General features: G+C 33.4%; 1 protein-coding gene and 1 long non-coding RNA gene across 3 annotated transcripts in view; both read right to left on the minus strand.

Annotated features, from left to right (window-relative positions):
• Window positions 1–2,405: 2,405 nt before the first annotated feature.
• The window catches only part of LOC134709231 (basic leucine zipper transcriptional factor ATF-like 3), a 30,584-nt gene continuing 6,931 nt past the window's right edge, over window positions 2,406–26,058 (minus strand). Inside the window, exons 1-4 of one of the 2 annotated variants that reach the window (XM_063569399.1) lie at window positions 4,866–4,921; window positions 4,510–4,737; window positions 3,619–3,726; window positions 2,406–3,058 (exon numbers count right to left, since the gene is read on the minus strand). In XM_063569399.1, coding sequence (XP_063425469.1) covers window positions 2,912–3,058; window positions 3,619–3,726; window positions 4,510–4,728 — 474 coding nt within the window. In that variant the 5' untranslated portion in view covers window positions 4,729–4,737; window positions 4,866–4,921 and the 3' untranslated portion in view covers window positions 2,406–2,911. Of the gene's footprint in view, window positions 3,059–3,618; window positions 3,727–4,509; window positions 4,738–4,865; window positions 4,922–26,058 lie in introns of those variants that run through there. The other variant, XM_063569398.1, reaches the window with a different exon arrangement.
• Window positions 7,225–11,752, minus strand: LOC134709229 (uncharacterized). The gene is made up of 3 exons (XR_010105929.1): window positions 11,515–11,752; window positions 10,340–10,442; window positions 7,225–7,532 (listed from the first exon to the last, which is right to left on the minus strand). It is a non-coding gene; the product is annotated as an uncharacterized LOC134709229 (long non-coding RNA).

The raw sequence follows: 26,058 nt of genomic DNA on the forward strand, positions 1-26,058 counted from the left end.
TTCTCCTCATATATTGAATGCGTTTCCCTAAGTTTTAGTTTATTACCCCGATTTTGTTTTTTGTCCATGGATTTATGAGTTTTGAACAGCGGTATACTACTGTTGCCTTTATTTATAGGGGGAAATTCTGAGACGTGTGCCTGTGATAACAACAGTCATATTCCTGACTTGGTACAGGCATTTTCTTCAGTAGAAATTGAAATGGTGGATTAGTTTTCATCATATTAATATAGCAGGGGGATATTCATGGTTGCAAAGTTTACATTTACGTGTGTCTCGCCTTTACTTACTTAAATCCCTATTAAACTTTATATTTTTATATTTTTAGAAATCGACTTGATCGTCTAATATACTTTTGGTTAACCTATGATAATTTTCTCAGAGGGGGTCAAATCTGAATATATTATTGAAACGTTTCAACTACACATTGTTATAATGACGACATATGTTTATGATATCATTCAAAATATAAGATTAAGAATTTTTAAATACATATAATGTTTAAATTTGGAAGTGTACACGTCATATTTAAATGTATATAACAATACATAAACATTTGTATGGAACGTTAGATTTAAATAGACCAGGCATAGGGTTCCCCCAAAATATGTGTTTTACTATACATATCTAACTCATACGTGTGATGTGCAATATTTCACAAAATTGTGTAAACATTCATCAATAGTTTTCAGTCATTTGGCGAAATTATAAAATCGATTTATGAATGTGTTATGAAATGCATGATCTCCCCTAGTTTTTGGTGGGGTTCGTGTTGTTTATTCTTTAGTTTTCTATGTTGTGTCATGTGTACTATTGTTTTTCTGTTTGTCTTTTCAATTTTTAGCCATGGCGTTGTCAGTTTGTTTTAGATTTATGAGTTTGACTGTCCCTTTGGTATCTTTCGTCCCTCTTTTATTGTGATCTAGTGAGAAGTTGATTTATTTTTATTTGACATATTGTTCCTGTTTGTCAACCGTAGCGACAGGTATAAGTAACATAGCGTTTGAGCTCACTTCTGAGTTTTGACGTGTTTTGAGTTGCTCAGTCTTAAGATTTCCGTAAAAAGTTTAACGACCATTTGTTTTTCCTTTTTTTTTCGGGGGGGGGGGGGGGGGTGCCTCTTTTTATTCATGATTGAATAACCGGCCCAGACGATACCAACTTTCTACAATCTTTTTAAATTACTGTTCATGATATTTCGTTGAAAGCCAATGTTCCAGTTTTCTATGTCTATATGGCACTTTGATTCAGTTTATGCAGGTCTTAATTTACAGTATACCTAATATAACCTGTTTTCAACATTTGTTTTAGTTCGATTCATATATATATTCCCAATGAATTGACGATATTTGAACATCGGTAAGCGGTTGCCTCTAATTAAATGACAGTTCACATAGTTCGAGCTATTCAGTTTTATCCGCTATATATGTTCATGTCCGACCGCATGTCTTGCTATTACCTATATACTAAATTATGTTTTTTCTATTATCGATGTTTTGTTGTCCCTTGAGATGAAGTCTTTTCTTTTTAAATTGTTGATTAGCAAAATAAAAAATCAGATAAGAAAAAAGTAGGTTTTTTTCAATCTATGCTGCAAGGCGTGAATAATTGCAGAATAGGGGTAAGATACGACAGAGACATTCACTCACAAATCAAAAATAAACTGACAACATCATTGCGAATGAATCAAACAAGAACAAAATACAACAACCGGTATATAAACACACAAGTGTAGACTAGGGACTGCACAGCAACACAAACTCTTCCAAAGTCTAAGGGTGATCTCAGATGAATCTGATCTCATATCAGTTTCCTATCATTCTTAAATTTCTTTTTTTCCTTTTGGCCATACTATTGTGTCGACTAATGGTATTTAACTGACCTTTGTGAATAGTACCTGGCATCGAAACAACATTTGTAGAATAGAACAATCAATTTGATTAATTGCGTACATAATCATACAACAACAAAACATGTAATTTGCTAACCTTCGAAATCATGTTTAACCCCGCCGCATCGTTGCGCCTGTCCCAAGTCATGAACCTCTAGCATTAGTTAGTCTTGTATTTTTTTTAATTTTAGTTCATGTATATGTTTTTTGAGTTTAGTATGACGTCTTTTTTCACAGAACTAGCACACAATTGTTTATAGTCCCATCGGAGGACAAACTCCGGATACTACGGGAGTTTCTCGCTGCGTTTAAGACCATTTGGTGGCCTTCGGCTGTTATCTTCTCATTGGACGGGGTTTTGTCTCTTGGACATATTCCCTATTTCCATTCTCAATTATTATCCTATTGAATTAAGATTGTCTAGCTTAAATTTACTGTTGCAAGCTACAAAATCATCTAAAGATTCAGTTATCAAACAATAATAATAAAAAACATTTTGATGGTAATGAAATTTTATTTCAATAAGTGGACATGTATCAAACGATAACTCTTGCATTTCAACAACCAAGCATTCACATAATACAAATCAGTATTATAACTGATCGAACTATATAACAGTTCATAAAACATTGTATATAGATGTGTCCCTTTCATAAATATAATAAGCTTACAAAGAGCATAGATCAATGAATAGGGGTAGATCAATGAATAGGTGTTAATATAAATGGAATCTTATCAAAAATGCAACCAGCATGTACTTTGATACTCATTATTACAGCTAAGTGTATGGACAGTTCAAACTAATGATCATGAATGATACAACATTCTACTATATCATAGGTTTTCGACGTTCTTTGTCCTTGTCAGAATTCTACGAACAATTTAGATGAGATGTATATGTAGAATAAGGGCAACAAGATAATATTCCAATTATTCTTTGTATGTCAGTTAACTATTGTCTCTTGGTGTTCATATTAGGGTATATGGAATCCCATTATAGGTCACTGTTAGTACCAAATTTCATGGTTCAAATTTGATACTTTGTTTCGCACTAGGACAAACTAAGAGATGTTCGTATAGCATTGTTTGTAACTTTGCCTTTTCTGCACGGAGATTCCTAATTTCGTATGACTTCTGTGTGTTGTCTGCTTCCAGTTCTTGAATTTTCTACAATGATAAATTTAGTTAAAAGCTATAAATCTGATGATCTTTTTCATCTTATAATATTTTATAAATGTCTTATAGTATGTCAAAAATAGCCGAGAATTTTCAAAATAATCATTACTTATTGATAAAAACACTATGTTAACCCTTTTTACAAATATTCACAATTCTGTTATTTACAATACCTATAAATAATTTTAAATTTATTTTATTACAATTTTATAAATACGAGTATAAGTTTTAATAAAGGCAAATTTTATGTTTTTCAAATACTAGTACAATTCAAAAGAATCTACTAATATAATCATTAAAAATGAAATATTGATGATTTTTATCTAAGTTAGCTATATGAAGCATCCTTCCAGTGAGCTTCGTGCGGTAGTTTTAAAAAACAATTCTGTGCTGTCATTATGTTTGTGTATGTTTTTTTGTTGTTTTGTTTGATTGTAATATATAGTACCTTGTTTTATGGAGTGCGCTGACATATCCTTTGCCTGTTGTCTAATGCAATTCAATTTGTTTGAATAAAACATTTTTAAAGAAAAAAAATCCTTAACACGTACCTTGCAAAGTGATGTAGAATTAGTTTTCTTTCTATCTCGGAATCTTTGTGCTGCCAGTCTATTTTGCTCTCGACGTTTAACAATCTTATCTCGCTCTTCCTCTGTGAGCTGAAACAAAGCATTTGAAATTCAATGACAATTTTTAAATACTTCAAAACTTTTCCTTAATACAGTTGCTTTGGTGCCTTTGGAACTGTAGGTTGAAAAATTCCATATCCCGCATATGGTATACCTTTCTTTGTCGCTTATTCTTTATTAGGTTTGATTTTAAAATCTGAATGCGTAAATGTTAGATATTTTAATTTAAAATATTTTTATCTTGTAGTACTGAAGGAATTTAGTGATGATTCCAACTGTCTTGAAAATTCCATATTTTTTATCGTCAATCTTCCAATGAATTAATGCAACAGAAGGTTACCAATGTTCTTAGACCATAATTAGACAAAAAGACAGATTGAGTAACAAAATAAAAGCTTAACCCGCCTTCCTTAAAAAAACAAAAGAAAACTAATTATCAATTTTCATTTTACATCTTTTTACAAGTCCTGTAAACGGCTTTAAAATCCTTTTGATTTTGCAGTGATAAATTGTATATTATGTGTGTTTTGAAATCTTAACTATCAATCTCATTAGAATACCGATCATGTGTCAAAGCTGTGTACAAGGATCTGCCAACACTTCGTTTTACTCTCTGTTTTTGGTAATTAATTCATCAACCTATGAAATTTCAGCCTTTTAATTTTTGATGGTGGGTACTCATCCGACAAGTCTAGAGGATCTCGAAATATATTCAAAGCAGATAGAAGAATGGCGACCGGTTATCGGATTTTCGTAAGAAAAGCTTGGACACATGATATATATAATAATCAGATTTTTTAACTATTAACCTACCTCATGTTTTGTTTCTTCTGGAAATTCTACTTCCATTTCGTGTTGTCCCTTGGCTAAGCGTCTTGATTGAATAGTACATTTTAACTCTTCTTTTATCAGTGGCGCCATATTCCCGGTTTCCAATGCTAGAAGTGTTGCATCTACCAAATTGCTGCTGCCGTTTGCCATTTTTGCAAGTATATTATTTTCCAAATCACACATATAAGAATTATCCAACATCTTATAAAACTGTAAAGAAAAAAAGCATAAAGTTCTAGTAGTAATCATGTATTCTTTCTGATGTTTTTTTTGTTAAAAACGCATCTTCATTATTTGAACATACATAGTTTTTCAAAATTGACAAAACTGTATATTACTTTTTGGAATTTATACTTCGTATGTTTATTTCAAAGTAATCAACCCTTCTCATGACAATAACTCCTAAAATACCTTTTATATACGTTTCTCATAACGTCATGTCTAATTATAATTTTTCGCTTACTCAGGAAAATTAAACGCATGCGCAAATCTGACTTCTCAATTGATATTGCGCAAATCGGTGTATGTAACCTACTTTATTTAATCTATATATAGACTACACGATAGTTTATTTATAGATCTAAAAGGAAAGGTAACTTCTAAAATTGTTCGAGGTTAAGTGGTATTTCCCAAAGTAAAAAAAAATCAACCGATAATAATATTAATAACGGTAATAATAATACAATTTCTTTTTACTTTTCAAATAACCGTTTTGATACAAGTCGAAAGTATGCAAATTACGTCATACCTATAAATATAAATTTCATTTCCACTTACGCAGCATTTTTTTCAGTCGCATTCGCAGACAAAATTGGTGTGTCATATATACACGTGATTTCGACCAGTCACGTGTTCGAGAAAAAAGAGAGACAAAAGGACACAAAAAATACTTTTGTATGAATCAGAATATATTATGCCAAGTCATTGAATGACTATAAGCATAAAATATTATGATTCAAAATGTCAAAACTAAAGGGACGTTATATATCAGCATCGAAGTCAGTGCTTTGGTATTGGCATGATTTATAACATAACTTTCTTATTCTAAATTGCTCGTTTAAATACATTGAGCAAACTTTTAAAAAAAAAGGGGGGGGGCTGCACTCCCTCTGGCTTAATTTTACCTTTGATGGAATTTATTTTTTCTCTTTTGGTCATTTAGTCCATTACCAAGAACTTTATACGTCCTTGACTTTTAAAGGTTGGGGTTGGAGCAAGTTCATGACAAACCCAGAAAGCGATGTGGCCGCATAAAATTTAAGAAAATAAATAAAATCATTTTCTTGCGCATCCTTAGCTTTCAATTTTTGTGGTAAGAGCGTTCAAAATAAAGATAAATCCAGAAAAGCGCCGAAAGTGTTTTCCCTTAATTTTTTTAGCACTTGTTCGAAAGCAAATGCTGATGGGTTGTTAGCGCCCGAGATTAATAACTGTTCCGGAGTCAGCGCTTTGATACTGACATGGTTTAAATAATACCTTTCTTAATTCTTACTTGAAATTTGAAGCAAGGAAAAGTGGATTATTCAATACATTTGAATTGCCACATTTAATTTGATCGGGCTTTGTAACCAAGAAGTACGTCGTAAACGAACTGTTCGAATTACCATTTTTAGATACGAAAACGCACTTTCATTCATGAAGGTTAGTCAACTTAAAATATACAGTACAGTTTCTGTTATGCCACTTAACATCGCATATATACCCGACAACACGCACAATTCATACATGTTATATTAGTATTCAATATACAGTAACAAATATTTGAAACATTATTTTTTTAGATGACGAGTTGATAAGGTTAACTTACAATCTGCCGTCGTTTCTGATGAAATAACCTCTAATGTTTAATACGAATATTTATATCGAGTTTGTGTATTGTGTGTGCATGAAGTTGGGAATCATTATATGTATTATGTACACGTCCTTCTGATGGTCATACCTTTATATATATTTGAAAAGTTTCATAGATACAAGTAAAACACATTCTGTTTCAACTTGTCAATATTCTGATTTGTCAAATCTCAAGGGTTGAACTCAGTAGATATATTATTTATCATATTATACCATTTAACATTCAACATTGTTTGCAAAGTGCATCATTTCATTTCCATTTTATTTAAAACGTATTAAAACGTCAACCGTGGCAAAGAAATATTTGCATAAATACTTTATTAGTATTGTTAACTTACAACATATGAAGAAAAAAAACATTGTATTGTTATTATTATTTGAATGACTGAATTCAGTCACTCGATTTCATCTTTATATCAAAGAATACAATCAGTGTATTTGAAAGTAACATAAATCTTATTTGTACTTGTTGCTTCTTATTAAATAACGGCTCAAACTGTAAATTCGGAAACAGATTTCGGATTACAGATATTACAGATTAAATACAAACAACATATAACAGAAACAGCCAAATGAAATTAACTCTGTATCCTGTTCATTATTTTCACAAAATGTTGACTGAATTCAGTCACACAACATTTGAAAGAAGCTACAAGAACTAAATAAGAGTGTTTCATAAGACTAAAATTACACCAAGTGAGATTACATAGTATTAACATCTATACAACAGATGACTGAATTCAGTCAACACAAATTCAGTAAAAATTTGTTGAAAATAGACCAATTCTGCAAAAAATAAAAAATAGAACGACTGAATTCAGTCACAAAATTAGGTTTACACAGTTATGTTCAATAAAGCAATAAATGCACATAGTTAGTTTATAGGTCGATGTTTGTGATTTGGTCAGTTTAAAGCACAATCCTACTTGAAAGAGAAAAAAAGGTGTTCAGTTGTTGTTTTGTCAAGATTTTGGAATCAATGCACCGCAGTCTGCTACTCCTGTCCAAAATATATCACACCAATCGAAACATACGTGTGTTGCTGTCACTTTTGCTAATTTTCTATTTACGGTAAATTCTCTTGACTGGCTGGTCTGGATTCAAAATCCACTGAACTGCTTAAAGATTATATTGGTACTCATAGATAGTGAAGTCTAAAAAAGAAAATGATTTATGCTAAAGACCTATTTCAGAAAAGATCATTTAAATAGTGAGAATAATACCATAATATGATTATTTGTAAATGCATTTTTGTCGAGCCTTCGACTTTTGTCGAAAAAGCGAGACATAGCGATCATACATTCAGTCGTTGCCGTCCACAGATATTCTTATATTAGAAATATATATCAGATATCTTGTATACTTTATTAGATATCTTATACAGTATATAAGATATCTTATAAAGTATATAAGATATCTTATAAAGTATATAAGATATCTTATAAAGTATATAAGATATCTTATAAAGTATATAAGATATCTTAAAGTATATAAGATATCTTAAAGTATATAAGATATCTTATAAACTATATAAGATATCTTATAAACTATATGAAATATCTCATATAATATAGGGTTATTGCATGTATATTCTGGAATATTGTTCTTAGTAGAATTTTATATTGCACTAGCTTACGAGTGCAATATATGATCTACGAGAGACAATGTTTCCCAATATTCATGCAATAACCCTTTTATTGTATAGCAACATTATAAGTTAAATGGTTTGCTACTGACCCCATACGGATCCATAGAGGGTTAACTTAGTAAAATCCATAGGGAGTGAGGCCGGAGGCCGAGTCCCCTATGAATTTTATTCACTCTATATGGATCTGTAGGGGGTCAGTAGTTAACCGTATAACGAATTTATTGGACGCTGGACTTTTTCTGCGGCGTTTTGTTGGAAAATAAACAATGAAACACATTAACTTAAATAGATGACGTCGCCATTAACGCATCATGAACCCCATATGAAACTTACTAACCCCATACGCCTCATAGGGGGGTCACCACGTGACGGCGTTTAATCAATCACAACGTGATAATTCATCTGCGGTCCGATAAAGGCTCTTTAGAGCCTCTAGTTAGGTTTTACTTTGCTGTACATTATTGCTGTAACAGTTTATCTCTATCTATAATAATATTCAAGATAATAACAGAAACGGCAAAATTTCCTTAAAATTACCAATTCAGGGACAGCAACCTAACAACGAGTTGCCCTTTTCATCTGAAAATTTCAAGGCAGATAGATCTTCACCTGGTTAACACTTTTATCCCATGTCAGATTTGCTTTGGTTTTTGAGATATACGAGTCAAAAACTGCATTTTACCCCTATGTTCTATTTTTAGCCATGGTAGCCATCTTGGTTAGTTGGCCAGGTCACCGGACACATTATTTAAACAAGATACCCCAATGATGATTGTAGCAAAGTTCGGGTGTAATTTGGCCCAGTAGTTTCAGAGGAGAAGATTTTTGTAAAAGTTAACAGACGACGACGACGGACTCAAAGTGGTGAGAAAATCTCACTTGGCCCTTTGGTCCGGGTGAGCTAAAAAGGTGCACTCGATTTTCTCTTTTCGATACAATTGTTAAACCATTTTTTGGAATTTTTTTCTCGAGTTACATAATAGAAAGGTAGACACGAAAATTACTGAACTAATAGTGATATGTTCTCCGTCCGTGGTAATTTAAAAAAAAAATCGGAGGTTATGCATTTTCTTGACTTGATGGATTCCTATGTCGTCGACTTGATATCAAATTGTTCTGCAGCATTGGGTCTGCATTGATATGTTGATAAATTGAAAACTTATCGCAGGGCCGTAACTACATTGAGGCAAATGAGGCAAATGCCTCATGTTAGAAATTTCAAAAAAATAAAAATAAACAAAAGATTGTCTTAATATGAAATTGTTTTCACGGAAAGTGTCTAACAAGAAGCAAGTTCTCTTCACTCTCTGGTGTCGCCCCTGCATGTTTTTCGTGATCCATTTTTCTTTTTTACTTTTAGTTTTCAGAGTTGATGGTCTATTGTTTGAACTTCTGTGTCCCGGGTTTGTCTTTTGTTCATTTATTGTCCTACTTCATGACAATAGTCTGAGTGTTGAATTTCATTTGTAAACGTGTGGTTTTGCAATGTTGCATGCCCACCGATGTCAAGATATTGTGCGAGAAAATATTTAAAGAATATACGATACTACAAGACACAGAAAAAAATGGTCCATTCTGCATGGAGAATTGAATTTAATATAAAAGAATTCACAACTGGCTTCTTTTGGTTGATTAAACTAGATAGCTGACATGGTTTAAATTAAAGTAATGTCACCTATTTTCCAGTATCAAATAATTTGAAAAAAAGTAATAATGTATTGCCATATGACCATTTTGATTGATGGGTCAAACTTGCATTAAGTCATGTTCAGACCCTTTTACAGAAAATAAAGGAATATGGAGTAAATGTGCACGAAAGCTAATCGCACACAAAGTCAATGCATACAAAAAATATGTTTCAATGTCATAAAGAGTCCGGAAAACGCTCAGAATGCACGATTTTGCGATATTTTTCTCAGAGCTTCTGGGGGCCTTGAGCGGCCCCCAGTCCCCTCGCCAATTTTTTTTCGTTTTCGGCGTTATTTTTGGCCTCACTATTTGAAGAGGCTAGTTACGGCCCTGTTATGCAAATTGTGTTTTAAAAATAAAACACTTCGTTATTGAAAAGAAAACAAGTTGTCGTTGTGTTTGTTTCTATATTAATTTTTAAAAATCGTGTTACTATAGTAAACATTGCAGTAAGCATTGATCGCCTTCTCTAACAAAGAGCTTCGATTTCAACTGGGTTTCCGCCTGGTATGATATATTTAAAGCTACAATAAAATTTGATCATTTAAGTAATTCCCCTGACTATTAGCAGTGATACCTCGAAGTTATAAAGTAAAGTTTGCAAATAAAATTTTGTAACCTCACCTTTTTCTTTCATATTCTGTATTTGAGGGTCGCTGTTGATATTTCGAATTCACTGCACCCATGCCACCAGTACTTTGAGTTATTCTTTTCTTTCGTGATTCGTCTGTTTTAATACAAATTACACAGTTTTAAACAGTGTTTCACAAAAAGTTAGAACAGTGCATACAACAAGTAATTGTATATTATTTTTTCTTTAAAAATGTATCGAAAAAAACAGGATTTTCACACATATTTGACTTTGCCAATATGCAATCATACCACATCTTCTAATTTCATATTTTGACCATATCTAAGCATATTAAGCAGGTCTTGTCTATTTTACCGTTTATATGTTTTATATGAAAATTAAAGAAAACAAATCGTAAGACTGCATCACATTATCACTTCATTATAAATGAGAGTTCATTAATAGGGAGCATTTTCAATAAGCTTTCCAAAAACGAATCGACCCTATATGAGACAGAATGTCATAACAACACATATACAATTCCAAATATAAAGAGCTAGCAAAATATCTTATTAATAACATTGAAAATTTATACTCTCCAAGTTGCTTTGAAGTACACATAACTAATACGGTGGAAATATATAAAGTAATAAGTATTAATTCACCCACAATTATGCTTATTATATCTGTACTCATCATATTTACCACTTCTCATTTGAGCATCAGAGAGATATAAAATTGCACGAAAAAAACTGGCACATGAATGACAGTAAGCTTTAGAAATTATCACATTTTAACTAAGTACAAGTATGGTTACTGACTGGATAGAGCCTTATTTTGGTACATAAATTACTTAACCATGTAAACAAATATTTTTTTATAGTTTTGACTGAATTCTTAATACAAATGCAAATTACATGTTTCCGCAGATAAAGATACACTTATATATATATATATATAACATTCCAAACTGTTTTAATAACTGCTAGACATTAATAAAAATTGACACTTATTGTACTAAGTTATTTGGAAAAAAAGTGTTATGAAAAAAAAATATTGTTTTTGATTCTGAGAAAAAAATGCTTGTGTTTCACCCTCAGCTGCCACTATATGTACTGCTAAAATTGAAAGAAAAGAATTGTTTTCGACTTTACGTGAAAGAAATAGATTGTTTTTACCCGCAGACGAAAAAAAAAGTATTTTCTATGGATTAAAAAGTATATCTTACCAGAACTCTCGTAGGTATACACGTTAGCTTCAGACTCTTCTTCCTTTAAAACGAAATCCAATCAGTTTCATTTTCTTATTCTAAGGGACTCCATCTTTCTCTTCCTTTGACTAAAGTACACAACAGAATGACCTCGTTTCACTTTACAGTACTGCGTGTATTACAAAACGCGCGACATAATCCATCACTGGCCACACAATAATCCCAAATTATTATTGTACCTCGATGGTTCTACTGATGTAAGAATAAACATGATAATTTACCCATACGGTGTATTCAATATAATACTTCCTTCCGAGTCTTTGGTCAATCAAAGAGGTAACATTAGAAGGATATAACACCCAGTTAGCATCTCTAGCAATAAAATATGATAAGAAAATGAAAAGAACCAGCATGTGTATTACCCACTAGATATAACCATTATGAACATACGGTGGTCCTTATTTTCGAAATATTAAACGTTTCAATATGTTAATGTTGAAAGTAAAAACAAATTTAATGTAAATTGTAAACGTAAATTCATAATATCATGATCTTAACTTCTTTTTACTTTAAACTGCAAGTTTTATGTAACGTAACCTCAACTTTTGGGAGTGGTTTAATAACATCAACAGAATGGAAAAAAACTTTACTTGAAAAAAGTCTATATTGAAAGCTCGGGAAGGGGGCTTAAAGATTTTTGGTAGGGGTGAGCATGCAGCTGATACCTCAAGTACCAAACCTTTTGTTTATTAGAAATATATACCTTATCATATATCAACGAACAAAAAAAAACTATTGAGATATTTGGATATTTTTCATCTTCTGGTACATGAGAGTTTATAATTTGTTTTGGGGTCCCGCTTATCTTCACGAACTTGTTTAGTAGCAAAGCAGTTGCAATAATCACAATTAATTTAATAAATTCGTCGCATCTTAAACACTTTCCTCTATTTGCCCCTTTTTATATCTTTCATTAAAAAAGAATTTTTAAAAGACAATATAAGATGTTTGGTCAGATAAGTATAGTAACACTCCCGAGAGAAACACTTTCACTGAGTTTTATATTAATGAAAAACTGATCAAAAGTTACTTTTTGTACATTGCTGTTCCATCTCATAGCTGACACTATGAAATTTCTTTAAATAATTGTTATCATGTTTCATGTAAACAAACCTTTGAATGTTTATTAGGTGCAAATGTCAAAATGATGACATTTATAGCATCTGTATCTAGCATTAGCGGAAATACCACATAGGTCTTATAGAGTATAACATGTTTAAATGTGTAAATGGTTTGACAAATAGTTGATGTATTTACGACTGTGATTTAACCACATCACAAAAAATAAGAACATCTGATTAGTTTCAGATACTTATAATATAATCAAGCAAGTAAAAATATCAATCTATTGAACTGAATTTGATTTCTCACCCTTTTCATATGCCATGCCGATGGAGCATGAAAAAGTGACATATTCCAGGGGATCATCCCTACCCACTCATTACATAGAAAGTGACCCCCCTCCGAGATTGAAAGTAAAGTTGGGGTTGATGGTTTTCATTGGTTTCTGGGGAAAAAATAATTAATATATCCCTCTTTATACATGTATATATACACTCTGAGACAAGTGCCTGTGCTAGTTTGAACTGAAATCGTGACAAAACCGCATAAAAAGTTTACATATACGTATAGAATGGTTAAATTTGTATTATGCATGAGAGGAGGGTGTGTGGTTTATACCCCCGTCACACTTGGTCACGGTCGCACTATGATCTCAAATGCAAATTTTGACGATCGTAGTACAGTCGTGTAGATCAAAGTAAAGTCGTGGTATACGTTTGTGGCGATCATGAAGTCTTTTTGATCGTGCTGAGCGAGGACCAACTTCGAACATGTTCCAAACAATCGTGATGCGGTGGTGGCGAAATGAGGGCGCGGTAGAAATAATAGGGAGAGCGTAGTTATGTCGTGGTAAGATCATAACGGTAATTGTACTATCGTAGCGAGAGCGTAGCAAAAGCACGATTATTATCGAAGAGACTGCGCTACGATTTCACATTGACTATGATACGACCTTACTACGACCATCATGATCTCATTGCGACCCAACCACGATTCTATTTCGACTGCTCCACTTTCATACCACGCTGTTCAAGCTTATAGTACGATTATAGTACGCACATGCCAGCTTCATCACGCTCTTCTTACGAACTGACTACGTTCATATTACGACCCACTGTCGTTCACTAAAAACATCATCATTTAATTTTAACGGACCAGCAATTAATATAGGTTGGATTATTAGTCGACCTGTCTACTGGATCATGCAGGAATAGACCAGAGGTCATCATCTGCCTTTACTTATATTCCTACTACCACGCCCATGAGTCCTGGTAGATTATGATGGCATTACTGTTTCCGAGAAATCTACGTATAAATAAATAATAGAAGGAATACGACAGTTGTATGGTATAGTACATGCTATTGACGTTATTGCTGAGAGCGTAGTAGGAATGCAGCATGAACGTGCATGATACTCAAACGTGTAGGTCAAGCTATACATAGTCATGTAAAGTTTCAAAACAAATTGGCATTGCAATTCCTGAGGTTTGAAATTGTCTTACTCGATTGACCATTCAGCCTTTCAAATAGTCAGAAAAGTACTCCCTCTAATGTACTGGTATATATGTAACATGTGACTGCTTTTTCTCCTGTTTGATATTCTAAATACATATTCCTGCACATTTGTATTTACACTTTCTGCACATGCTGCAAGTGCTCAAATATATGCTTATCCTATCAATTCTTTGTGAAAAATGCACTAAATACCTTTTATTTGACAATAGAATATTGGTGACAACTAAGTGGAGGGTGGCATAAAATGCTTACAGCGATAGCGGCAATCGACAGCAATCTTCATGAATGTCATAACAGACCACACTCGGAACCTTGTGCATAATTTTACTCCACATACCGGTATTCTATACCTGCGCAGGTTTTTATGTACAATAGAAATCGTTAAATTCACCCGCAGTAGTTTTATAGGAACACAGGATCATGGTCAACATATTAATGTATTGCCATCAGTCAACGAAGTGTGGAATTAGATTTCACCCAGGATTTTTTTTCATTTTAAGAAATAAAGATAGCGCAAGTCGTTCTCCTCTCGTTACCCTTATAGACGTCAGAAACTTGGAGCTACATGTAGCAGAAAGAATATTATGCAAATAATTAACTTGTGATTATCGTTTGGGATTCGGGTATACGCGAAACAATCTATTATAACTGCTTTAGAAACTTTCAAAGTAAATATATACGTGCCTAGAGAAACACCCTAAACAAAAACCCCGTATGTACAGGTTGAGCGGATTTAGTACAGATTGCTTGTTTGTCATATTATTTCATCCAGTGACAAGTATTTCATGCATTTTCAGGTTTTCATGACGAGGTTCATCTTGTGTTTTACACTATTGTCACAGTTTAAGTAGATGATGGACTTACAAACATGATTTACCCAAGCGCATTACAAGTATGTACTTGTGATCTAAAAGGCTGACTGGGGAATAGTTATGGGCACTTTGGTATTTTTCCGACCGGAGGTAAACCCTCTCCGAAGTGGTACATCTGTTGAGCTGTGTGGGATGTAAACGCTACCACGTCCAGTCAGAATGGGAATATAAGATGCAATGTTTCATAAAGAGAGAGCACCACTCTCTCTACACTTTACGAACCCTTGCAAAAACTCTACGAGGGGTCCGTAAATAGCCTGCTGCACGGCATCGTTTTTGTACTTTTCTAATATACTTTATTTTATCCAGTGCCAGTCCGAAATTCCGCGACATTACTCCGGACTGACTCCTTCCAGAACCAACCTGTAGTATTGGTACTTTGTGTTCATCCTGGACATTCATGAACTATTTGCAAGTGAACGTTAAGCAAACAATAATCATACAGTATCAATACGAGTGTCATTAAAACATGAGGGGGAATAGGAGGGGTCCTGATCCCGAAATCCCGGGCTTAAAAACATGAAATCCCGAAGTCCCGAATTTAAAATTACTTAAATCCCGACATCCCGAGATTAGGAAAAAAGATTTTTCGGACCCCGAAAGGGTCAATCCCGAAATCCCGAAATCCCGAGCTTAAAAACAGCCGATCCCGGAGTCCCGATAAAGGTCCTATCCCCCCTCACACATGGGGCTTCATAAAATTTTCAGGGCAGTTTCACCAGTACCAACTTTGAACCGTTCATTATTTATTGATAACTATAAAGACATGCATGAAAGACGCAACAACGCAAATATATAAGCTTACGTAGATGATTGGTGCTTTGTCCAACTGTATCATTTATACCGACGACGCCATTTTTAACTGGGGTATAAAAATATGGTCCCCTTCCGAGACAGTACAACCTGTGCTGAAATTGGGTGTTCGTTTGGCTATGATGAATGTCTTAATTAGCCAACACGTTCGTTTAGATTTGTGACATTCACTCCTATGACCCACATTGAGAGTGCCCTGCCATTTGCATGTTAAAAGAATTTGAATCACTATACACATGTACAACAACTCTTTGTGGAACCAATAAGTTGCATTTTCAAGGGCCAGTCAATCCCCCTACTACCACCATCTCAGCCCGATCAGATTTGATCATATGACGTTTTAACTGTATTTGTTGGCACTTATTAAAGTACATGTATACTTTATTAACCATAGGACGCTAGGAAAACAGCAATCATTCTAACTACACGTGCATGATTTAATCCATTTCTTATGTCTATCCTATTTCCTAATGTGAGTATAAATATGAAGGAACGTGCATGGGCTTTATATTTTAACGCTATTATATTCTTATATATATGCTGACAATTTAGAAATGGCAAATGTTAAGAAAATCAAAAAGTTTTTGTGTTTCTAAATGCTGATAGATACTGACATTGGTAACATAATTTTGCATTTCACCAGAAATACTACATGTTCCACACTTTTTTTTTCGAATGATCGTTCAATCGGACTAAACCATTCCGGGGATCGAAAAATCAAGACCACTGAGTTTGTCGGGGTTCTCGATATCCATCTCCTAGAGAACAATTCCAGATCGTTGGTTCTTCAGATTATTTTTGTGTGTGTGGTTTTTTCTTCTTCGTGAAGATAAGACGGTATAAAACACATAAGTCAATATTTGAATGAAATTCATATCGATGGGTTTAGACTTTTTAAAAGATGCTTATAATATACAGAACGACAAATCCGTTAGATTTCGGCACACAGTAAAAAAAGCAAAGTCAGCTACATGTATTCAAGTCCCCGAAATGACAACTGTAAGTCAATTTAAAAGAGAAAACTAATGGCCTAATTTATGCAACAACAAAAAAAAACGAACGAAAAACAAATATATATATAACCACTGAATTACACGCTCCTGACTTCGGACATGCAGGCACATACATAATTTGGCAATGTTGAACATGTTAGCGGCAATCCAACCCTCCCCGAACCTGGGACAGTGGTGCAACAGTACATTGAGTTTGACTATTTGTTGTAAAGTGGACGTTTTAAAAAGAATGCTAAATACAAAATACCCTCAAGAGTGTTTCAACGATAGAACAGATAGTATAGGTTGCTGTACGCATGTAATGGTTATAAATTATTTTTTTAAACCTGAATATTAGTTTACATCATATCAAATAGACATAGGAAGATATGGTGTGAGTGCCAATGAGACCATTCTCCATCCAAATAACAATCTTAGAAAGTAAACCATTATAGGTCAATGTGCGACCTTCAACACGGAGCCTTGGTTCACAACGAAAAACAAGCTATAAAGGGCCCAAAAAATACTTGTGTAAAACAATTCAAACGGGAAAACCAACGTTCAAAGCATACTTTAACACATGCAACATTAATTGAAAACGTGCATCAACGAAGCGTAGTATAAAAAAAGTGTAATGACGAAGAACCGTACACAGCTGTATGAAAATAAAGACACTTTAAAACGTGTATTTAGATACCATTTTACCCCTATATCTTTATAAGTATGGTACTTTTGAACAATGAAATTTAAAAAAATGTACGTTTTAAAAACTATGAGACACGATAAACAGAAGGTTTTTAATTATTATAAAAATACCCAGCCTGCTTTGATCAGTGGCATTGTTTTTTTAATGTTTGCCTATAAAATGTCACATATTTGAAACCCGTTGTACTAGTTGTAGTTAGAATTGAGTATTGTGACAAAGAATATATTGGAGCAAAATATCCGAAAAATAGATATATTAGATTTGTTTAAAAGTTATTATATGCACTCTTCACTATCTGAACTCATTGGTACGCGGTGTTTGATTCGAACGCGTTAACGTCCGAATTTATGTGTTTCGAGGCTATTCTTTTTAAATACGGGGTGAATATGGTTAAGTTGACGGATTTGTGTTTTGATGCTTGTCACAGATCATATTTTTTTTTTTATTTATATGATAAGGCAGCAACCATTTATTTGATTTTCGGGGGGGGCTATGGGTTTTTTTTTGGAAAAAAAAACAGTTTGTTTCCAGTTTTTGGTGAAAAAAATAATTTGTTTTGGACCCTGAGAAAAAAAAAATGTTTGTTTCACCCTCAGCTTCCACTATATGTAATGCTAAAATTGAAAGAAAATAATTGTTTTCGGTTTGTCGCTTAAAAAATAGATTGTTCTTCGTCGAAGGCGAAAAAAAAAGTTTCTACAGAAAAAAAACCCATCCCCCAACTAGAAAATCAAATGGTTGCTGCCTTATAGCATTATTTGATTTTGATATACAACCAAAAACTTTGTTTTCAAGTTACTATTGAAAGTCTCTCTTGAATTAAAGTATGTTTTATTTTTATAAATTTACTTGTATATTTGGCGCAAATTAAAAGTTTTATTTTGGCGCAAATGAAATCTAGGTTGTGTCGTAAATGAAAGATTATTTTGGGGCAAATAAAATGCGAATTGGCGCAAAAGTAAAGCACCACTTAAGATAAAACACATTTGTTTTCATTGTTTATGATTTTTATCAAGTGAAACAGGCTGGGTTAATTATCCAAGGCTGAACTCTCGATGAATCAAGGCACTGCAATTTTAATCTGAACTAGTTTACGACCACACCAATTGCAACAATACCAAAGATCAGATGTATCGATAACCAAATCTTACAGGCATTTCTCATTTTAACTGTTTAAAAATAGAAAGTAATATAGATAAAACATTTCCGAAAAGATACCTTTCCTATATCTGTATTATGAATATTCTTTGTACAGTGCACAATACCATATGTATTTGTCACGTTTTGTAGATTTTGAAATAATAATCTTTTTTTAACATTAATATAAAAAAAATAAAGATGTGATGTGATTGCCTATGAGAAAGCCAGCAATTGAAATTTATTATTTAAAGAACCTTCAATAACGAAGAAAACCGAAACCGTACTGTAAGGAATAAAATGGTTGTTGTCTGTTTATGTGGTTCATAATTTTCTCGATTTTTATATATATTTAACAGTGGCGGATCCAGAATTGTTCATAAGTGGGGGCCCACTGACTGACTTAAGAGGGAGGCCCGCTCCAGTCACGCTTTAGTGATTCCCTATATAAGCAACCAATGTTTTTCCCAAAAAGGGGAGGCAACCTGGGCCCCTTCCTAAATTCGCCTCTGGATTAGACCGTTGGTTTTTTTCCTTTGAATGGTTTTACACTAGTACTTTTTGTTAGTATAATAGTCCTATCATGAATTGTTATATACCATTTTATTAATGTAAATTTAAAAGCGTTAGCATTTCTCTACAAGTCTTTCCCTTTAAGCATTAACGTCGGATTTAGGGAGCAGGGGACCAGGGTCCTCCCTTATTGAGCTTCGAAATTAATAAATGTATTAATGCATAGACTTTTTTACAAGTATCACTTCCAATGTTGGCTTTACACGCCCAACCTCCCTTTTACAAAAAAAAATTAGATCAGCACGATCTAAGCATGGGTTTCACTGAATGATAGGAGAAGGTTAAGAAAGACCAATATGTGCATCCCGCTAACATGTTTAACCCCGCCACATTATTTATGTATGTGTCTGTCCCCAGTCAGGAACCTGTAATTCAGTGGTTGTCGTTTGTTTAGGTGTTACTTATTTGTTTTTCGTCCATTTTTTTACATAAATAAGGCCGTTAGTTTTCTCGTTTGAATTGTTTTACATTGTCTTATCGGGGCTTTTTATAGCTGACTATGCGGTTTGGGCTTTGCTCATTATTGAAGGCCGATCGGTGACCTAAAGTTATTAATGTTTGTGTCATTTTGGTCTTTTGTAGATAGATGTCTCATTGGCAATGATACCACACCTTCTTTTTTATGTAGTAAAAAATGTCAGGAAAACTAACCGTAATCAATTCCAATATATAAAATTATAATTCTTCTAAATAACACCCCAACAATTTTAGACTTGCAAAGCGAATGCACATTTTTATTCTTCCCTGGCTGGGATTCGAACTGACATGCTAAAGAGATATCGTGCTACCAAATCGCCTTGCGCTAGACCACTCGAGCACTTAGGCTCGACAAAAATCAAGCTTTTGGTTGCCGAGTGTTACCTTTTCTCGTCTGTTTTTATCTAGCGTCGTAACAAAAAACATAAGCCCTCGTGAAATATGAATATTCTAATCTTTGTTGAACAAATCTTTATATCTACCTGAGGCACGGGAAATACATGTATAATATATACTAGGCATAAATATGGAATATAAAAAATCAGCTGAATTATCTATCGTAGAGGATCTTGAAAATTAATGTAGGATGCAGTCACATAAATAATTATATTATAAACTACGTCTGAGCCTATTATATATAGTATTGTTTCTATGACACATGTACAGGTCCGTTGGTTAGTGTAAGAATTTTTTAAACGATTTTATACAAAACTACAAAAAAAACATATCATATCTGATCGTTTGAGATATCGAGGGAAAATATATTCTTTTTGATAACTCTATCGCATTGTTATTTCCATCTTTCACTATTTATCAAAATAGATGTTGTATATGCATTTACTGCAGTAGTCAAAGTATTCATGACGACAAACGCATCAAACACTGGTTTGATTAACTTGGAAGGTAGATAACTATTGAACCGGTTTACCCACTGTTAAAAAAATAGACTGATCTTCTTCTAACTAGTTAAATTTTAGTTTCTATTTCAAACAAGACGGCACACACATGTCGAGGTCAGTTGAACTCTGACGGACATCGGCGGAGGACTTTTTAGCGCATTGAACGGAAATTTGAGAGAGAAAAATCGGACGTTTTAGCGCCAAAGTAGAACCCATTTTAACGTCTGGTTTTTAACCCATTTTAGAGAAAAAAATTAGAATCTATGATGTCTTTCAAAATACAGCACTAACAGTCTAAAAAATTTAATCAAATGTTAAAAGTTCGTTCTAGCCTGGAATTTATATCCTAGAGAACGTACATAATAGGCTCCGGATAAACCCCCATGTACAAAATTGTTGAATTGCATTAGGAACTGTTCTTTCTCTTTATCTTGTCTGATTAATGTGGTGCATATTTGTCTATACTTCGTATTTTTATATATGCTATTCCTTGCAATTTGATAAAAGTATATTAAAAAAGTAAATAGCTGGATGATAACTAAAAAGTTGTTCATTATAATGTCATGGAACAACTCAGATCCATTATTAATTCGCTTTGAATTACACAGAACTTCTGCCCAAAGCTTAGCGAGTATTATCTAACCAGGTAAGTAAGTTTTCGCTAAAATGGACTATCGAAAATACAGGTGAACGGATTAATCCCGCTCTAAAATGGGCTCTATTGTCTCCTTGTAGTTCAATTGTTCCGCTAATATGTCCTGCGCCCACACCCACCCGACGGACATATAGACATTGTAAGGAAACCATATACCAATTATAATTCTTCTTTTTCTCATGATACCGTAAATGACTAATTTACATGACAACTTTGTTAAGTAGTTGCTGAAATATGAAAAAATATGTCTAGGACAATGTATGGACACATGACAAATGACTTCGTAACATAATGTATCTGTTTACCAGATATGAAGCATCCATGTCTTCTTCCTGCTAAATTATATATGTTTCATAAAAATAGTTTACCCCATTACCACCACCGCCGCCGAACACCAATTCCTATATCTCGAAAACTGCGAGAGAACAAATAATTAAATTAGAGGTTTCACTTGTTTACATTGTTTTATATTTGTCGTATCGTGCTAGGTGTGCAGTATAGCTAAATGCTTATTTTTGAAGGCCGTTGGTATCATGAAAGTTGCTAAATGCTATACGCCATTTGTTCTCTGGAGGAGTGGTTTCATATCGGCATTCATATTTCATAATTTTATATCGTCATGTAAATGATGAATCAACTGGTCAATTCACCGATTGGATAGGTTTATAGTTGTTAAACATTTTATAGTGTATTTGTGTACATAAATAAGGAGCTTTATAAACAGGCAGACAATTGTAGCTTTGTTGTCCATACATTTTCACGTTCAGTCGTTTCAATTCCAAACAAACTTGTTCAATTTGCATTGATATTAAAATATATCATTAGTGTATAGTATACTTTACACTTGAAAAATATCTCCCTTTTTCCACTAAGGTCGCATCAAAACCCGTTAACCCCGACATCGGGATTGTCGAAATAAAAAAAATATATTCAAGTTAAAGAGCTGTGAGTATCACTGCCTGATTATTTCTGTATGAAGATAAAGCCAAAAGCTCAGTCACGTGTATTCTAAAATATAAAAATTGAATGTATGCAATTATATACAACCGGACAACCTTCAACAATAACCAAACCATACCATATGGTCGGTTATATTAGTCCACAACATGAAAGATGTAAAACAATTCAAAAGAAAAAAATAACGGCCTCATTTGTAACAAAACATGACAGACATAAACCTGACTTATAGGAAATGCACATTAAGAATGTGCGAGATTGAAAAAATTACACATCCAACGGCCTTCAAAATTTATCGGACAGTAATTGCATAAATAACAGTTCATCGAAACTTAAACGGGGCTACAGTAACGATCATGGTTATCAAGTTGTGAAATATGCATGTACATAGGAGAAAGGGGCTTAAGGAAAATCAAAGGGAAACATGACAATTAAGTACGAAAAATTGTCTATTCAAATCTAGAAAAAGGACAGGTATTGCTGTCTGTATTGTATTTACTGTGCTCCTTGTCTTCTTAATTTATATCAGATAGCACAGTATTACTTTATTCGGTTATCCTCTGGTTGTTACATGTATTGCAATTTTTTCTCGGTTTATTTGTCATCGACATCGATCTCACATATTCTTTTATTCTTAAATATACCAAAGTACCGTGTCCGTCAATTATGCAGTATGCGGCTCCATTTGTTAAAAAGTCATGGTCAGTCACTGAGGAGGATGGACTCAACAACTGCATGATAGATACTTATATGTATATAATGTTTTGTTCTTTTGTTGTTATTTTTGTATGATGTATTGTGTTGATTTATATATATATATACGCCTTCAACCCCATTGGGGTATAAATGTGCATAATCATTTATTCAATAAACGTAAAATAAACACTCCCCTCCCCAAACGCTTATAGTAAAATAACTTATTTAGTAAATTTGTAACTTGAATATCACATAATCCGAATAAAATAACTTGTTTGAGTGATCATGATTTCATAATGTATTTTCTATATTGATAAAGACCTATCTTAACTAAAAATCTAAGACGGTTAAATCTTTCATGAACCAACAGATACATATATACTTGTATATATTTAACAGACCAGTAGCCAAAAAATAAGGGTCCAGGGATTCGTACGAATCCCAGGCTTTGAAAACGAATAAGCTCATTTCAAGTCGACGTTCTGTTTGAACTGTGACCGTTAAATTTGAAAATGTTTGTTCTTTCGGTAGATGTTATAATTATTTCATATTTTCAGACATTTTTAGCTATGTCTACTTTAAAAATACCTTTCAGTCGTTAAGTCAACGAAAAACGTCATTGGACATTTTTCTTATTCCAGCTTAATATGTAGCCACCGAGTCAAACGAAATTCGACAAAAGAACGGCTTTAATCTAACCAAGAACTGACACACTTCGTTGCTTCTGCCAAGTTTCGGGAAGATCAGAGAATAATAAATAGGATCACTATATATAAGAGATAAAACAGTTGTTCAAAAATGTAACGTTGGACATCCGTTTTTTCATATAGCTTGGTTGTTTTAATCCTCAAATATACTATATATTACTAAGCATAGGACCAAGAGCTATAAGAACATAAAGGAAAACATATACTGAATTAGTTTTTATAGTGGTTAGTGTTTGTTAACATTTTATTTTGTTTTGCGGAGGAAATTTCGAAGATTCTGTTTTAAATTATAGGAGTTGTAGGAACAGCGTGCGTGACGTTAGTAGGTCAAGGAAAGAACCTTTTTTGGCCCAAAAATGTAGCAGTTTTATAAAATTGATAATATGTAAACTTTTAGTTATTTATTGAACAGTAGTGTGCTTCTGCTACATAAATATGGGCTTTTTTTTAATATACAATGAACATATATCAGGTACTGCATGACACCTGAAATTTGTGCTAAATTACTCGGAATTCTTCATGCAATTCCTACATTTTAGTTAAATTTTAGACGGTTTTCGTGTAAAACGAAAGTGGCCGCATTCGTGTTCATCCATAATATTGAAATGGAAGTTGTATTTTATGACAATACATAACATATATAAAGGTTGAGGATGAACACGGATGCGGCCACTTTCATTTTTGCCAAAAACCATCCAAAAGTGACATTTTTCTGCATATTTGGTTGATTTTTCATACATGGTATTTGAGCTTGAATCGGGTAGTTTTTAATGACTTAATCAGTTCAAATCTTTCACATAAACTAATTGATTCAAATGAAATAGACACTGAAGTGTTTAAAAAATGGTCAAAATCATTTGTCAGATGAACCTGAAATATGAGGCCAAAATCGGCCCTTACCGGACCTACTCCTTTGTTGGAACAACGACTATTAACGAGTAATGTAACCCCCTTAGAAATTCCTTGCTACGAACTTTGTTAAATCAAAATGTGCGGATCTAATTCCATTATTATGGATAATTACCATTAAACACGTATAATTTGACAAGAAATAAATATAGAACGAAGTGAAAATTATCAATAGATCAATAGTTGCAATTTATATAAATGACTGAAATCTTCATTTTTGTTATTTAACCTCTTTATACGACTGCAAAAATGTATTATTCTATCATGATCATGAATATCCTGATTTTTTTCATCATATGTGAAATAACCCAACTTGCTTATAGAAATATGTTCACCATGAATTGTCTCGAGGATCTGGCCATAATATCTGTGTCGAGGTCGGATCATGACTTTTGTTTAGATGCCGTTTAAGTAATTTATATACATATAAAAAAGAAGATGTAGTGCGATAGCCATTGAGACAACTCTTCACAAGAGACCCAATGACACAGCAAATAAAACAAATATAGGTCACCGCACGGCCTTCAACAATGAAAAACGCCCATACCGCATAGTCAGCTAGAAATCACAAATGTAAACTAATTCAAACCAAAATATAGCCGGTTACTGTACAGTGTGAGGTTATAACCTACATTCGGTTGTAGCTTTAGACTCCCGTTGAAGTGAGTATAGTATGCACTTGTTTCTATCAATATTGCCCCTTTATCAATTAAACAATTCATGGTTACAGTTAAAACCAACATCAAGTCTTTATTCTTGATCTTTACATACATTTTCAATATATTAAAACAAATACGATTGATCGTATTTTTTTGGATTCACGGGAGCTCGTTCGAAAACTGAAAGATTTGCATACGATTTCAAGAAGAATGTTTGTATACAGACTACAAAGTCAGACAGCGGTAAACATAGAAGATGAAAAGACAAAAGGTAGGTATGTATGTATACTTTTCTACATTGGTTAGAGGTATAGGGGGAGGGTTGAGATCTCACAAACATGTTTAACCCCGCCGCATTTTTGCGCCTGTCCCAAGTCAGGAGCCTCTGGCCTTTGTTAGTCTTGTATTATATTAGTTTCTGGTGTACAATTTGGAAATTAGTATGGCGTTCATTATAACTGAACTAGTATATATTTGTTTAGGGCCCAGCAGAAGGACGCCTCCGGGTGCGGGAATTTCTCGCTACATTGAAGACCTGTTGGTGACCTTCTGCTGTTGTCTTTTTATTTGGTCGGGTTGTTGTCTCTTTGACACATTCCCCATTTCCATTCTCAATTTATAGAGTATACTTTAAAACTTTAAAAACATTTTTTTTTTGTTTAAGGAACCGATTTGATCTTCAACACGTCGGTTGTCTCGTAATTCTTTTCGTGTGCGTGCAATATCACGCCTTAAAAAAGTCGTAAAGGGTGGGTGGGGTGGGGTGATTTATGATTTACATGCAGTACATCGAATTAATAAAAAATTATCAAATCATACCACATTTCTAGTCTAGTTCTACGGTCTACATCTCGAGTCCATTAAAGCATAAAG

Source organism: Mytilus trossulus, chromosome 3, assembly GCF_036588685.1.
Source record: "Mytilus trossulus isolate FHL-02 chromosome 3, PNRI_Mtr1.1.1.hap1, whole genome shotgun sequence".
In the NCBI taxonomy this organism is placed as follows: Eukaryota; Metazoa; Mollusca; class Bivalvia; order Mytilida; family Mytilidae; genus Mytilus; species Mytilus trossulus.